This window comes from Lycium ferocissimum, chromosome 10 (genome assembly GCF_029784015.1).
Source record: "Lycium ferocissimum isolate CSIRO_LF1 chromosome 10, AGI_CSIRO_Lferr_CH_V1, whole genome shotgun sequence".
Taxonomy (NCBI): domain Eukaryota; kingdom Viridiplantae; phylum Streptophyta; class Magnoliopsida; order Solanales; family Solanaceae; genus Lycium; species Lycium ferocissimum.
Genome location: NC_081351.1, coordinates 39,681,156 through 39,696,974, shown reverse-complemented (window position 1 = coordinate 39,696,974; position 15,819 = coordinate 39,681,156). Strand labels below are relative to the sequence as shown.

Below are 15,819 nucleotides of genomic sequence, written 5' to 3'. Positions count from 1 at the left end.
GTTCTTTTTTGTTGGATAGCACAAGGTTAAACTCGGTGGATAATAGGCCTGCCTCTCTACCCTTCTCCACTTAAATAAAATCTAGGCATGAATGAACACATGGCGTGCACCTACATGAGAACTCCATACCCAAGGACCTACGCGGGTACCTATTATTTACTTGGAATGATTAAAGAAAGAGAAGGGAGCAAAAAATGGGGGAAAATTGGAGGAACTTCATCCTGAAAAGAAGTAAACAATCAAGAGTGTTTTATTACAATGGTAGTTATGCTGTAAATAAAAATGTAAAAATTGTTCTGCGAAAATGCAAAAATAGCAATACAATAAATAATGAGAGTAAATTCCCTAGAAGGTCACTCATGTATTGAGAATTGCCTATAAATATCACTTTTATTTCTTTTAAGACTAGAATATCATCCAACTATTACTATTTCCTCAGAATATACTAAACACATAATATCATCCTTCTCTCCTAGTTAGCATGCCATGTCAAATAAAATTCTATTTTTGCAATGATAAATTTATTTAACTCATCAAATACATTTAACTCAATCCAAACCCATTGAACCAACCAAATCATGTCTTATATTCATTTAACCTGATTAGAAGACGTCAAAGAAGAGTAGCTTTTATACCCAATTATGAATTTTTTGCATTTTGCACCCTTAAATTCACTTTTAGACTTGAGTGTGAAAAATTCAAAATCATACTACCCAGTAGCAGGTACTGGCATTCAACAACCAAGACAAGCGAGCAAACAAAAATAATCAAAAGCCCACACTTGCTCCTAATTAACACCTAATCTCAGACTTCACCAGCGCATAAACAATTTGTCGAGCATGTTGATTGTTCTAAGGGTAGTGTTTGTGTTTCACCCTCCCAAGCTAAGTGAGAATTATAGTTCAGCAATCAATATCAGTGTGATGAGTTGTTGGTTAAATGGGTTTGAGTTGAGTTAAATGAATTTGATGAGTTATTTAAATTTCTTATTAAAAATTTAGAATTTTGTGTGACATGATATGCCAACTAGGAGAGAAGAACGGTTTTGTGTGTGTAGTATATTCTGAGAAAATAGTGATCGTTGGGTAATATTAAGAACAAAACTGATATTTGTAAGCAATTCTCAATACATGGGTGACCTTTTAGGAAATTTACTCTACAAGATTTTGCTATGCACGATTGTTTACTTTAGAAGAATTGTATGAAATGATATCAAGGTTTCCATAAATTATGGTGCAAACTGAACGTTGCACTAGCTAGTATATAGTTAAATATCTGTACCAGTCGTTATGCTAGTTACATTTTTTTGCGCGGAGTGCCCTTCTTTTAAATTGGTCTTTAAATTTTACTTTTCATGTTTGTAATTTTTAAATTATCATAGTATTCTTTGGTCTTTAATTTTACTTGCTTCGCATTGCAAGCGCCGAAATAATGAGGTTACGAGTTCGAACCCCCGCTCGGCATAAATTAAAAAAAAATCGCAAGACAAGGTTTGGGTCGCGTGTGCGGACAGCATCACACACCTTTTATGAGGTTCACATTTATCTTGGGAACATGCTCGTACGTATCGGCGGAACATGGCATAAGTATGCGGGTCAGCATAACTTTGATAATTCCTTCACAAAGTTAGCGGTGGGGCATACTTTTAATGAGCGAAACTTTTATCTGGGACCGGCGTAACTTTGTGAAGGAATTATCGAAGTTATGCGGACCGGCTCTGTCTGAAATACCTTGTAAGGCATAAGTATGCGGGTCGAGCATAACTTTGGTAATTCATCGCAAAGTTATGCGGTGGGGCATATGCACAATGGGCAAACTTTTATCTTAGGATCCGGCATAAACTTTTGAATGAATTATCAAAGTTATCATGAGGACGACATACTTAAGTACGCCTACATATAGGCGTAAGTATCTCGCGGTCGTATAACTTCGTAATTCCTTCACAAGTGTATGCCGCTTGGGGGCATAAGTAAATTAAACCTATTTTTTTTTTAAAATTTGATTCGCGGCGTGGGTCAACCCTAAACTTTTTATGGGTTTCAATGGCCAAAGCCCGAAAATTTAAAAGATTTGAATATGAAGGGCAAAATTTAAAGACTAATTTAACGAGGCAATTCTGCGAATTGCCCTGCTAGTTATCCAAGGTTTAAGCCCATAATGCCAAACCAGTTTCCCTTTATGTCTTCATATTTTCTTATGATTGTTTAGAAATAGTTAACCACTTTTTTGTCCGTGAAAGGGAGGTCATTTATAAATCGCATTGTAGTGCAGCTCTCGCTGAAGACTGCTTTGTTTGCAAGCTATCATTGTTTTCTTGTTGTTGAGGCCTCAATATGATTTATGTTATCCAATTTTTTGTGCTCGATTCCACAACAATGCCAAACCCATCTATTTTAAGGGAAGCCCAAGTGAGAGATTGATTATGAAATAAGAAGGAATAATTACTTAATGTAGCTTGATTTATTTATTGATAATAACTACTCTTTTAGTTATTTATATTTAGTAACTAATTTACTTTTCTAATTTACCATCCATAGCTATATCAGTAACTATACACATACATGGTTAAACAAATATCCCTTAATAATAGGCATTGACTGTTATTAAAATTGGTTCCATAATTTTAGCTTCCCTTTCCTTCTTCAACCATTATTCTCCTTCTCTCTTCCCTTTCCTTCTTCAACCATGTTCCATTTCCTTCTTCCACTAAATCCTAAATCCTAACTTCTTCTCAACAACGGCTATCATTGTTAACCTCTTCTTTTTCACTAAACCCTAAACCTTTAATTATTTTTGTTTTCATTAATTAATATGTATGTAATTTATGTATTTGAACCAGTTCTTCCCTCAACCTCATCTTGGTTTCGAGACAGAATCCTTCAGAAGACACAAACAATTCCTACGTTGGGGGTGATGCGAATGGAGTATATAAGATAACAAAAACCTATGACCACAACAACACTTTCTGATCCTTCAAATATATCACAAGCTGACCATCAACATTTCCTACACTACAGCTCAAATATATCTAATGTGTCACTGTCATCCTCTCCTGCAAAAACAAATGTATCTTCTGTGTCACTGTCATCCTCTCCTGCAGAAACAATGTCGATTTATATAAGACGAAAATGCAAAACACAACATCCAGATCAAGTTGAGAGCAGACAATTTGAAGCCGAGAATCAGCAGCTGCAGATCAAAGCAGGACTTACCACCCTCAGGCACATCGGTATCAAAATCGCTAGGACCTCCACCCATGTTGAGTTTCTGAGAGAACAATATAGGGGTAATGTTAAAACTTCAGCATAAATAGAGACGCAACTAAATACTAGTGCCTATTAATATTTCTAGAGATGCTTACCGAAAAGTCCATGTCCCCAAAATCCATATCCATCCTAGCTGAAATATAGTATCATGGTCAGCAAATATACCAAGAGGTTAATATTAACAGTAAAGCATTTCCCTAGTGACATTACACTTACGGTTACTGTCCTGTTCATCGTTACTGTCCTGTTCATCTTCATCAACCCATTTGTCCCAGTCAACTTTCAAAAACACTGGACGTAGACCTTCCTGCTTTATCAGTCTGCTCCACCATTTGTCTTCTGCCTTCTTCACCAGACACACGATATGTCTAGAAGTACTATTAGTTTTGCTCTCCTGAATGATCAGTTTACAGTAAGATTAACATTGATTCTTGGACAAAATATTTGTAGATGCGAAGGGAAATGAGGCAGATTCACTTACATCAACATTAATTTTATCAAAGAGATCGAGATCCACTTCGTATGGTACATTATCAGCTCCAGCAGTTGCAGAAAAGAAGAATTTTCCTTTTGGTTCCAGTTTCAGCTTCACATTCTTGGCATCCGGCAATTCCACCGTGATAAACAACTTGTCAGACCTCTGGGCCCATTTGACAGTAGGATGTCGGCTGAGATTGAGGAGCAGAAAAAAATGGAAATCAACTAAATCATAAAATCACGAGCACAATCAAGATAAAGCCAGGAAGAGACAAGTAGCAAGATATCTCCAATTTCAAAATGTTGCAAAATTCCAGACAGATAGCTCAGAAAGGCATAGCCAGTCCAAGAAGCCGTAAAATTTACTCAATAACAAGAAATTTCGAGGAGATAAGCCAACAAATTATCGTATGTATAACTATTTCCTTTTGTCATTTGCATCACACTATCCTACAATATTCAGGATGTAAGAATCGAGTTCCACAATGGCTATACGTTAACTACATGCAGAAGCCGAAATTTATTTCTTCTAAAGCAAGAACGAGATCAAGCCCATAGGCATTTAGAAATGAGTGAGGTGCTCGGTTCAATAAGAGAACAACTTCACATAGGGCAAAGCTATGAGATAAAGGTACTCTTCCACTGAACTACATGTTTGAACAGCTGGTGACGACTGCTGAGCGTAGTAATAGCCTAATGGGTTATGGGTGCACGAGTGCACCACGATAGCTTACTGTGGATGGATGACAAGCTGAGACACTTCATAGAGAAAAATCGACTTGATATTGGAAACACTTTATCAGTAAACAATCTTCACCTTTAACACCCCCTTAAATGTCAAACCACTATGTAGCCACTCTCCAGAGGTAACAAGATGAGATGTACAAGTTACACACTCAAACTGCAAAGCAGAAATTAAGAACCTGACACTCACTCGGAATTGAATATCCTTAACCTTTTGGCATTTCCCTTGGTTGAAGGTCTAAACAAAGTTCAACCAAATATTCACTTAAACAGAATCATAGTCAACAAGACAGCAAAGTATCAACAAGACCCGGTTAGACAAAGGATAGAGACTCAACACCCAATCCAAGCAAAATGACCACCGGAGGGGATTTGGAGTCTTTTCTTCACTCGAATGAAGCTGAAAGTCAAGAACGAGAATGGGAAGTAGCGCCGCAACTCGGGACCGAAAGCACAACATGAATAGCAAGCGCGTAGGCGCAGGTTTTCTGTCTTTCCTTTCCCAAAAAAGGGAGGGAAATGCTAAACTAACATAAAGCCAAATCAACTATACCACTTATACTGCCAGTAGAAAAGCCTTGCATTCTCAGCTGGACAAATGATTGAGCTGGGCAGTTACAAACTAATTTGGAGCATAGTGGACAATATTGGATAAAGTGAATTGCGCTACACGGGTGAACTAATAAAACGCCAACAAGAAGAAGAAAAGATACATACTCCTCAATTTCTTCGGTGTCACTGTCATCCTCTCCTGCAGAAACAATGTCGATTTATATTAGACAAAAATGCAAAACACAACTTCCTGAACAAGTTGAGAGCAGACGATTTGAAGCCAAGAATCAGCAGTCACTCAGTTGCTGCAGACCAAAGCAGGACTTACTCTCAGGCACATCGGCATCAAAATTGCTAGGACCTCCACCCATGTTGAGTTTCTGAGAGAACAATAAAGGGGTAATGTTAAAACTTCAGCATAAATAGAGACGCAACTAAATACTATTGCCTATTAATATTTCTAGAGCGCTTACTGAAAAGTCCATGTCCCTAAAATCCATATCCATCCCAGCTGAAATATAGTATCATGGTTAGCAAATATACCAAGAGGTTAATATTAACAGTAAAGCATTTTCCTAGTGACGCTATACTTACGCTTACTGTCCTGTTCATCTTCATCAACCCATTTGTCCCAGTCAACTTTCAAACACACTGGACGTAGACCTTCCTGTTTTATCAGTCTGCTCCACCACTTGTCTTCTGCCTTCTTCACCAGATACATGATATGTCTAGAAGTACTACTAGTTTTGCTCTCCTGAATGATCAGTTTACAGTAAGATTAACGTTGATTCTTGCACAAAATATTTGCAGATGAGGGAGATTCACTTACATCGACATTAATTTTATCAAAGAGATCGAGGTCCACTTCGTATGGTACATTATCAGCTCCTGCAGTTGCAGAAAAGAAGAATTTTCCTTCTGGTTCCAGTTTCAGCTTCGCATTCTTGGCATCCGGCAACTCCACCGTGATGAACAACTTGTCAGACTTCTGGGCCCACTTGACGATAGGATGTCGACTGAGATAGAGAAACGCAAAAAAATTGGATATCAACTAAATCATAAAATCACGACCACAATCAAGATAAAACCAGCAAGAGACAAGTGGCAGGACCAATTACAAAAAGTTGCAAAATTCCAGACAGATACACTTCAGAAAGGCATAGCCAGTCCGAGAAGTCACAAAATGTATTGCAAAGCAGGAAATTTCTAGGAGATAAGCAAACAAATTATCATATGTATAACTATCTCCTTTGTCATTTTTATCTACATCAAACTATTCCACTATATTCAGGATGTAAGAAATCGGATGAAGACTCGTAGCAGTGGGTCCTGATTTGCTATATAGCTAAATCCAAAAGTAGAAATTTATTTCTTCTGAACCAAGAACCACATCAAGCTCTCTATATGCATTTAGGAATGAATGAGGTGCACAGTTCAATAAGAGAACAACTAGACATAGGGGCAAAGCTATGAGATGAAGCCAAGAAGGTACTACACCACCGAATTTCATGTTTGAACAGCTGGTGACTACTGATGAGCATGGATGGTGGAGATGCCAAAGCATCAATGTTCATTTGTTGGGTAGCAGAGAAGTTAGTGAGCAAGAATGGCTGCAAGCACCGAAAAAGCTGTAGGCTCGCATCTTAAGTCCTACTTGTGTCTACTATTTAAGCAAAATGTTTGACATTTCAAGGCAGGAGATATACAGGGTTAGGAAAGCGCATCTTCCTGGCCTGCTTTGTTCCAGCCAGTATTTTGTGTGTAATTTGGGCGCCGACTTCATCATCAGATATTTACAACGAAACAAGTTAAACATTGCCTACATCTGATTCACTCTCTCCCAAAGATAGTAGAATAAATCATTCTTCCCTCAAACACAAATGCCAAGTCAAGATCTGGATATTCTTGCCATAGTCGGCTATACTAGTTGAATTTCCCTAGGTGTGAATGCAGACTTCCTGCAAAAAGATCATATCTTATTTTGCTTGGGCGAGGTATGAGTTCAGACATCCTGCAAAATGACCATATCTCACTTTGCTTGGGCTCCATGTTTTGTGCTTTGTTTTCTTTTGTATTCAAAAGGATACCCATAGTTTCTCATACAGAAGACCAGAGTTAAGAAACGACTGGATGATTTTTTCCCCCCATTTGTTCAACCCTTGGCGAACAGAATTAAACAATGCAACTACTCGGTGAAACAATTAAAATGCGCACAATGCAACTACTCGGTGAAACAGTTAAAATGAGCAAATAGATCCACATGCCATCCATTTTGTATTTGCTTGGACCTTTTTATTTGTCTAGTTCCATTGTCAATCTTTGGGTCTTTTCGCTTCTCCATTTGCTAAACTGATGAAATAATCACTAAATACCTAAAGAGAATTCTTCATAAAAAATATCCATGGTTGTTGAAATAGTATGATATACCATGAAGACTCAACTAAAACAAATTAATTATCCCATTATAATTACTCAGTAGTGACGGGTGAACTAATCATACCTTTAACTTGAAGAACGAGGTACTATCAAAGTTCCAAGTTTATGACCATCAAATATATCAATAAGACAATAATATAAGTACATTTTTTAGCCATATTCCATCTTGACGCACACTTCTATCGGTATTCCCAAATACTAATTCCTGATATTTAAGTGATCGAAAACCCAACACATTGTTTATTACCCATATTTGATACTCGCGCCCGTCACTATTGAGAAATTATAATGGAAAACAAATCAAATAACAGAGGAATACCAATAACAATTGGAATAGATTAGTTTCTAGTAAATGCCAAGTTCAAGCAACGAGCAGACTAAATAAATAAACGAAGTAGAGAAGAAAATATGATGTCGGAAAATTCAAATACAAATTCCTCTTCGTAATACTAGTTCATATTCCTTTACTTGTTCCTACAAGGCTAAATGGTCCAGTTAATGTGATGCTCAAAACCCCAAACCCTGGGGTTTAATTCAAGCATTTCGAGTAAAAAGATGAAAAAACACACAAAGCCTTTAGTATATCTAACGCAATGGATGAACAAAAAAAGGTAAAAACAGAGATCACATCCGACAGTACGTACAAGATAGATACGCGTAATAAAACGCCAACAAGAAGAAGAAAAGATACATCATACCTCATGGTTATAGAATTTCTCTTGGGAATACAGACGGGAAAAATTGAGAGAGAGATATATGCGTTGCGTGTATACAACTGCGTTAAGAATAAGCAAGACAAATGGCAGTTGCTTTATTTACATGGGGAGGTGTAGGGGATTAAATTTCTTTAGGTATCAAAGAATATTCTTCATGCATGTTGGGGAAAAAATTGATACTCCGACATGCATGGAAATTGAAAATTACTCATAGAAGTGTCTACTCCAAGCCTGTAGCAACCTGTCATGGAGCTGAAAAAAGTTGCGAAGGAGATATCAGAACCACTAGGTATTTGGCAGAATAACCTGCCTCTATCTGTACACTCTCATCGCTATGTTGAGGTATTTGTATGGTTGTAGTTGCTATTCAGTTGTCCTAGTTCTTATCTGCAAAGAAGGTTTTCATATAACAGTTGCTGTTTTTGGTTTTAATGTCCATGACCCATCTTTGGGATCATAATTACAAATAAAAGATCGAAGAGCAGTCAGTGGCAATACATCTTCATTTATAGTGATGGAAGAAGGGCTCTCGATGCACTTGGGAACTCAACTCATAGGGCCATTCTAGGTTTTAGTAAACTTCACTTAACGACCTCTAAGTCTGTTGGATTAGAATGGAAATGGCGGTTGGGATCTCCTATATATCAAATTTTCTTGGTGGAGATTTTTGATCTCACTAATTGGATGATATATACTTCTGATGCAACTATGTCTACACGTATTCCATGGTGATTATTAGAAGTCTTTGGCTAATGCGTTTGTTCTTTCATCTTTGTTCTGTATTCTAGGCTAAGCTCGACATCCTTATGCACCTATTTCACTTGTTTGGCGTAGTAGGGTATTCGGTGGCTCCCTGTTCAGTGCTATGCGTGGTTCCTTGGTAACATCTAGTTTGATCAAGGAAACCACTTACCCATTCTCTCTTTTTCCCATCGCTATCAACTTACAGACAAAAGACTGAAAAGAGAAATCCTCCCACATTCCTCCCGTGTCGCGAGACTCACGATCAAGTCACTGTGAGTGTCAATGGCAACTGATCTTGTAATAGCTTATTTCATGTTGAGATCTCGGTCTGCCTTAGGCTTCAACTTTGATTTGTCCCCGCGGAGTATTTACAAGAAAATTTGGTAAAAAGTATTCTGAACCAGTTCTGCTCTTATCCTGGTAGACAAACAGATCTCCTTGTCCTCACCTGCAAAATGCCACAGTTTCTTGTATGAGATTTCTGTTTCCAGAATGCTACAGTACAGTTTCTTTTGTGAGAAAATTGCCTGTTTCCAGAACAGAGATACTTTACTCTTTATTTAGGCAAAGTTAATGTTGTCTCTTCCTGTTGATCAGCTGGCTGAATAGATACATGAAACTCCCATTTGTTCTTTTTTGTTGGATACACAAGGTTACTTGGTGGATAACAGGCCCGCCCCTCTACCCTTCTCCCCTCTACCCTTCTCCACTTAAATAAAATCTAGGCATGATTGAACACATGACGTGCACCTACATGAGAACCCCATATGACTGGGGAAAAGGACCTACTATCGCGAGTACTTATTATTTAGTTGGAAAGATTAAGGAAAGAGAAGGGAGCAGAAAATGGGGGAAAATTGGAGAAACTTCATCCTGAAAGGAAGTAAACAATCAAGAGTGTTTTATTATTTTTTGAAACTGGTAAATTTGTAAAAAGTGGCTTCTCATATAGGAGCCGTTTAGCTGAAGGACTAGTAATGCTGGAATCATAATGCAAGGGTTGTTATGCTGTATATAAAAATCGAGAGTTGCTAAATTGCCACACTAATTTAATCCAAATTTGGCCACACTTATATAAAAACCACCATAACCTCTATTATACAATTTTAAATTAAGATAAACTTTGAGAAGAAAAGATAGAAATGACATTAAGTAAGCATAAATTATTAAATTTGACCTAAATAGTCATATAAATTTACCCCATTTGAGCCATTGTGGCCAAAATAGTGTGGCCAAAAGACCTTATTGATAAAGATATAAGAATTGTTCTGTGAAAATGGAGAAACAGCAATACAATAAATAATGATACAAGATTTTGCTTTGCACGAGTGTTAACTTTAGAAGCAAAGTTTTGTCTTCATAATAATTTGCTAGGTTCCCATAAATTATGGTGCAAACTGAACGTTGCACTAGCTAGTATATAGTTCTATATCCTACTAGTCGTTATAGTACTAGTTATCCAAGGTTTAAGCCCATAATGCCAAACCAGTTCATATTTTCTTAGATTGTTTCGAAATAGTTAACCACCTTTTTGCCCGTGAAAGGGAGGTCATTTATAAATCGCATTGTAGTGTAGCTCTCGATAACTGCTTTGTTTGGGAGCTTTTCTTCTTGTTGAGGCCTCTATGTGATTTATGTTATCCAATTCTTTGTGCTCGATTCCACACAAATGCCAAACCCATCTATTTTAAGTGAAGTACAAGTGACTGATTGATTACGAATTAAAGAACCCGAAGCAAAGGGTGCAGCCACCAATTTATTAATTTAGGGGAATCTAAAGACGTAGTTACGAATGTGGTCACAGGCGAACCACTTATGCTCGAGCTCATTTTCCCTTATGCGTCCTAATGTCAGCAAAACAATACTAGTTTTTTTTCTTCTCCTTTTCCGGACATTCATAGGATGTTTTTCAGCTCGATCAAAAACAGAGACCAATTCCCCTCACCTCGTTTTCATTTCGAAACAAAATCCTTCCAAAGACACAAATAATTACGTTGGAGGGCGATGCAAACGGAGCATATATGATCAACAAAAATTCAATGACCACACCAACACTTTCTCATCCTTCAAATATATCATAAGCTCACCATCGACATTTCCTGCACTACAGCTCTAACCACAACTAAAAGTACTACACTAAAACTCAAGCAGGTTAAAGTGTTCCGCTTTTACAAATTCATCAAGTTTTTGCTTCGGGTTCGGTGCTTGCAGGCGCTGCTGCTTTAGATTCACTATGTGCAGAATTTTCTTCCTCAATTTCTTCAGTGTCACTGTCATCCTCTCCTGCAGAAACAATGTCAATTTTATATTAGACAAAAATGCAAAACACAACTTCCCCAACAAGTTGAGAGCAGACGATTTCAAGCCGAGAATTCAGCAGTCGACTGCTCAGTTGCTGCTGATCAAAGCAGGACTTACCCTCAGGCACATCGGCATCAAAATCGCTAGGATCTCCATCCATGTTGAGTTTCTGAGAGAACAATAAAGGGGTAATGTTAAAACTTCAGCATAAATAGAGACGCAACTAAATGCTATCGCCTATTAATATTTCTAGAAGCACTTACCGAAAAGTCCATGTCTCCAAAATCCATATCCATCCCAGCTGAAATATTAGTATCATGGTTAGCAAATATACCAAGAGGTTATTATTAACAGTAAAGCATTTTCCTAGTGACATTATACTTACGCTTACTCTCCTGTTCATCTTCATCAACCCATTTGTCCCAGTCAACTTTCAAAAACACCGGACGTAGACCTTCCTGTTTTATCAGTCTACTCCACCACTTGTCTTCTGCCTTCTTCACCAGATACACGATATGTCTAGAAGTACTATTAGTTTTGCTCTCCTGAATGATCAGTTTACAGTATGATTAACGTTGATTCTTGCCCAAAATATTTGCAGATGAGGGAGATTCACTTACATCAACATTAATTTTATCAAAGAGATCAAGATCCACTTCGTATGGTACATTATCAGCTCCTGCAGTTGCAGAAAAGAAGAATTTTCCTTCTGGTTCCAGTTTCAGCTTCACATTCTTGGCATCCGGCAACTCCACCGTGATAAACAACTTGTCAGACCTCTGGGCCCACTTGACGGTAGGATGTCGGCTGAGATCGAGAAGCACAAAAAAATTGGATATCAACTAAATCATAAAAACACGACCACAATCAAGATAAAACCAGCAAGAGACAAGTGACAGGACCAATTACAAAAAGTTGCAAAATTCCAGACAGATACACTTCAGAAATGCATAGCCAGTCCGAGAAGCCACAAAATGTATTGCAAAGCAGGAAATTTCTAGGAGATAAGCAAACAAATTATCATATGTATAACCATCTCCTTTGCCATTTTATCTACATCAAACTATCCCACTACATTCAGGATGTAAGAAATTGGATGATGACTCGTAACAGTAGGTCCGGATTTGCTATATAGCTAAATCCAGAAGCAAAAATTTATTTCTTCTGAACCAAGAACCACATCAAGCTCTCCATATGCATTTAGGAATGAATGAGGTGCACAGTTCAATAAGAGAACAACTAGACATAGGAGCAAAGCTATGAGATGAAGCCAAGGAGGTGGTCCTCCACCGAATTTCATGTTTGAACAGCTGGTGAAGACTGATGATCATGGGTAGTGGAGATTAGGGATGGAAATTAGGGCGGGGCAGGGCGGGGTGGGGCAGCGCAAAGGTTAAACGGGGCAGGGCAGGGCAGGGCGATTCTTAAACAGGGCAGGGCAGGGCAGGGTGGGCCGGGTTAAAGCTCTTATTTTTAAAAAACTTAATGGGGCAGGGCAGATGGCAGGGCAGGTCTGAGCTTAGACTTGTTTAGTTGTTTCACAAACTTTTGTGGCAATTTCAAGTGCAAAACTTAGCAAAAAAAAGTGGGAACTTTGCAGGAAAAGGGTGATTTTTTTAATTCTGTTGATTTTTGTATGCTTTATTTCTTTAACCTTGGTAAAATATAATTTGACTAAAATTATTTTAGTGAAATCACGATAGTGCAGTGATGGTTCCAGATAGCTTTTTTTTTTTTTTTTTTTTTTTTTTTTTTTGAGATGGAAATTTATTGGTCCCATCTAATGCTAGTGCAGTGATGGTTTAAGTAATTCCTTAAAAGTCAGTCTACATAATGATAAATACTATAAGGAAAGATCAAATCAATTGTAAAAACTAAAAGATCCAACAAAATAATAGGAAGGTGGAACAACTCATCAGTTAAAAAAAATTAACTAATGTACATAGTTTTACTCAAGATGAACGACATATATTGTATAAACTTGAAACTTCTAATACATAAAGTTCAAATAAAAAGCAAAAAATAAATAACGAAATACTGTATAATAGGAAAATGAAGGTAAAAAAACGCAAACAGGGCAGGGTAGTGCGGGGCTAAACGGGGCAGGGCAGGGCGGGACCTTAATAGGGCAGTGACTTAAACGGGGAAGGGCAGGGCAAAACTTTAGCAGGGGAAGGCTTAACCCGCCCCACCCTGCCCTATTACCATCCCTAGTGGAGATGCCAAAGCATCAATGTTCATTTGTTGGGTACCGGAGAAGTTAGTGAGCAAGAATGGCTGCAAGCACCGAAAAAGCTGTAGGCTCACATCTTAAGTCCTACTTGTGTCTACTATTTAAGCAAAATGTTTGACATTTCAAGGCAGGAGATATACAGGGTTAGGAAAGCGCATCTTCCTGGCCTGCTTTGTTCCAGCCAGTATTTTGTGTAATTTGGGGCGCCAACTTCATCATCAGATATTTACAACAAAACAAGTTAAACGTTGCCTACATCTGATTCACTCTCTCCCAAAGATAGTAGAATAAATCATTCTTCCCTCAAACACAAATGCCAAGTCAAGATCTGGATATTCTTGCCATAAATATCCATGGTTGTTGAATTTCCCTAGGTGTGATATACCAGACATCCTGCAAAATGATTTATAATTAATCCCATTATAATTGGGCTCCATGTTTTGTGCTTTGTTTTCTTTGTATTCAAAAGGATACCCATATATATATCATATAGAAGACAGAGTTAATAAACGACATGATTTTTAGTGAAACAGTTAATGCAAAAATAGACCCACATGCCATCCATATCAAGAAAAGATGCCTTGTATTTGCTTGGACCTTTTTATTTTGTCTAGTTCCATTGTCAATCTTTGGGTCTTTTCGCTTCTCCATTTGCTAAACTGATGAAATAATCACTAAATAGCTAAAGATTAATTCTTCATAAAAGCCATGGTTGTTGAAATAATATGATATATCCATGAAGACTAACAAAACAAAAAGGATTTATTTAATTAATCCCATTTAAATTAATAGTGACGGGTGAAAAAAAAAAAAAAAACAGAAGAATGCCGTACTAAAAATTCCAAGTTATTAACCATCATATATCTTGATGTCAATAATATAATTTTTTTACCATATTCCATTATGTCTGAACCCACACTACTATTTCATATTCCCAAACTTGTCCTAATAGTTAAGTGATCGAAAACCCAACACATTGTTTACTACCCATATTTGATACTCGCGCCCGCATCCATACGGTATAATACAAGTGCAAAGATTAATTACGTCAGAGCAGCTACTGGTCATGTGCTACCAAGGTAATATAATCAATCCATAGACTACAAGCAAGAAAGTGAACTTTTTCCCATTTAAATTAAGGAAATGAAAAAAAAAAAAAAAAAAACAGAGTAATACCTTTACTTGTTCCAACAAGGCTAAATGCTCAAAACCCCAAACCCTAGGGTTTAATTCAAGCATTTCGAGTAAAAAGATGAAGAAAAAAAAACACAAATATTTTAAGTATGACTCAACGCAATGGATGAACCAAAAAAGGCAAAAACAGAGATCACATCGAACAGAACATACAAGGTAATGAAACGCCAAGAAGAAAAGATACATCATACCTCATGGTTATAGAGTTTCGCTTGGGAATACAGACGGGAAAATTTGAGAAAGATATATGCTTTGCGTGTATACAGGCTACGTTAAGAAAGACAAATGGCAGTTGCTTTATTTATATGGGGGAGGTGTAGGGGCTACTCGAAATGTCTAGATACTTCTTGGGCCTTGATTTTGTGAAACCTGTATTTCTCTTCTTCTTTCGTTTTGTTTTTTGCTAAATGGATAAACTTTTTGATAATTTATACAATTGATGTTGAAAAATGATACCAAAAAGAATGTCCACTTAATCATTTGTACACTGTTAAAGAAAATATAACTCTTAGAAAAGAACTAGGCAATTTAACTAAAGTATCCTTAATTAAATAGGTATTGAGATTTAATCACTTAGCACTTAATAAGGGGGTAAATATGAAAAAATAAGGTTAATTCATTCATGATTTGGTAAGTGGATACTCTTTTGAATTAAAAAAAGAAAAAGCTAAGTGTAGACTCTTTTTGAACTGGAAGGAGTAATAAGCAGGCACGGAGTCAGTGTATTGGTTACAGGTTCAGCCGAATCCAGTAACTTCATCAAACCTGTATTTATCTTAAGAAAATTCTTTAAACATATGCGAATTTATTGATATAGAACCCAATAATTTAAAAACATTAGAGTCCCCAACCTATAAGCTTGAAATCCTGATTCCGCCTTTGTAATATGTACTATTTAAAATTGAGTGTTTGTATAAGATTTCACTTGGAAGTTTTGTGAGTGAATATCATTTTGACTTGAAATACTTCGCTAATCAGTTTTTCAACGTTAATTTTTCTATTTTAAATTAATGTTGGAATATTTGATCAAAGAGAAGGACGAGGAAAAAGGAAGAAAATCTACTTAAAACAATTAATGCTTGGCCGTTTTGGATTAAAACATCTCATAGATACGTTGACACGATGAGATGTTTGATGTAGTTAAACTCATGTGACT

The 15,819-nt window shown here is 37.0% G+C and overlaps 1 protein-coding gene across 14 annotated transcripts; it reads right to left on the bottom strand.

Annotated features, from left to right (window-relative positions):
• Nucleotides 1-2,776: 2,776 nt before the first annotated feature.
• On the bottom strand, nucleotides 2,777-15,063 carry LOC132033818 (uncharacterized). 14 transcript variants are annotated; one of them, XM_059423914.1, is made up of 12 exons: nucleotides 14,646-14,840; nucleotides 6,746-7,937; nucleotides 5,869-6,055; nucleotides 5,634-5,793; nucleotides 5,513-5,550; nucleotides 5,368-5,419; nucleotides 5,205-5,238; nucleotides 3,748-3,934; nucleotides 3,477-3,660; nucleotides 3,362-3,399; nucleotides 3,213-3,267; nucleotides 2,777-3,094 (listed from the first exon to the last, which is right to left on the bottom strand). In XM_059423914.1, the coding sequence occupies exons 2-12, from the start codon at nucleotides 6,853-6,855 to the stop codon at nucleotides 3,012-3,014; spliced, it is 1,128 nt and encodes a 375-aa protein (XP_059279897.1). In that variant the 5' UTR covers nucleotides 6,856-7,937; nucleotides 14,646-14,840; the 3' UTR covers nucleotides 2,777-3,011. The 14 variants fall into 14 exon arrangements, with proteins under 14 accessions (XP_059279897.1, XP_059279898.1, XP_059279902.1 ...); XM_059423915.1 differs by lacking the exon at nucleotides 14,646-14,840 and adding an exon at nucleotides 8,174-8,191 and having other exon boundaries at nucleotides 6,746-7,050; XM_059423919.1 differs by lacking the exon at nucleotides 14,646-14,840 and having other exon boundaries at nucleotides 2,777-3,033; nucleotides 3,073-3,094; nucleotides 6,746-8,109.
• Nucleotides 15,064-15,819: the final 756 nt, after the last annotated feature.

Excerpts from the sequence above, each read along its gene's own strand:
- LOC132033818 (XM_059423914.1), bottom strand. The coding sequence starts at position 6,855 with ATGTTTAACTTGTTTCGTTGTAAATATCTGATGATGAAGTCGGCGCCC. Across the intron at positions 3,661-3,747 it reads TTGATAAAATTAATGTTGAT|GAGAGCAAAACTAATAGTAC; the intron begins GTAAGTGAATCT and ends CTGATCATTCAG. Across the intron at positions 3,268-3,361 it reads TTGGGGACATGGACTTTTCG|AAACTCAACATGGGTGGAGG; the intron begins GTAAGCATCTCT and ends TTGTTCTCTCAG.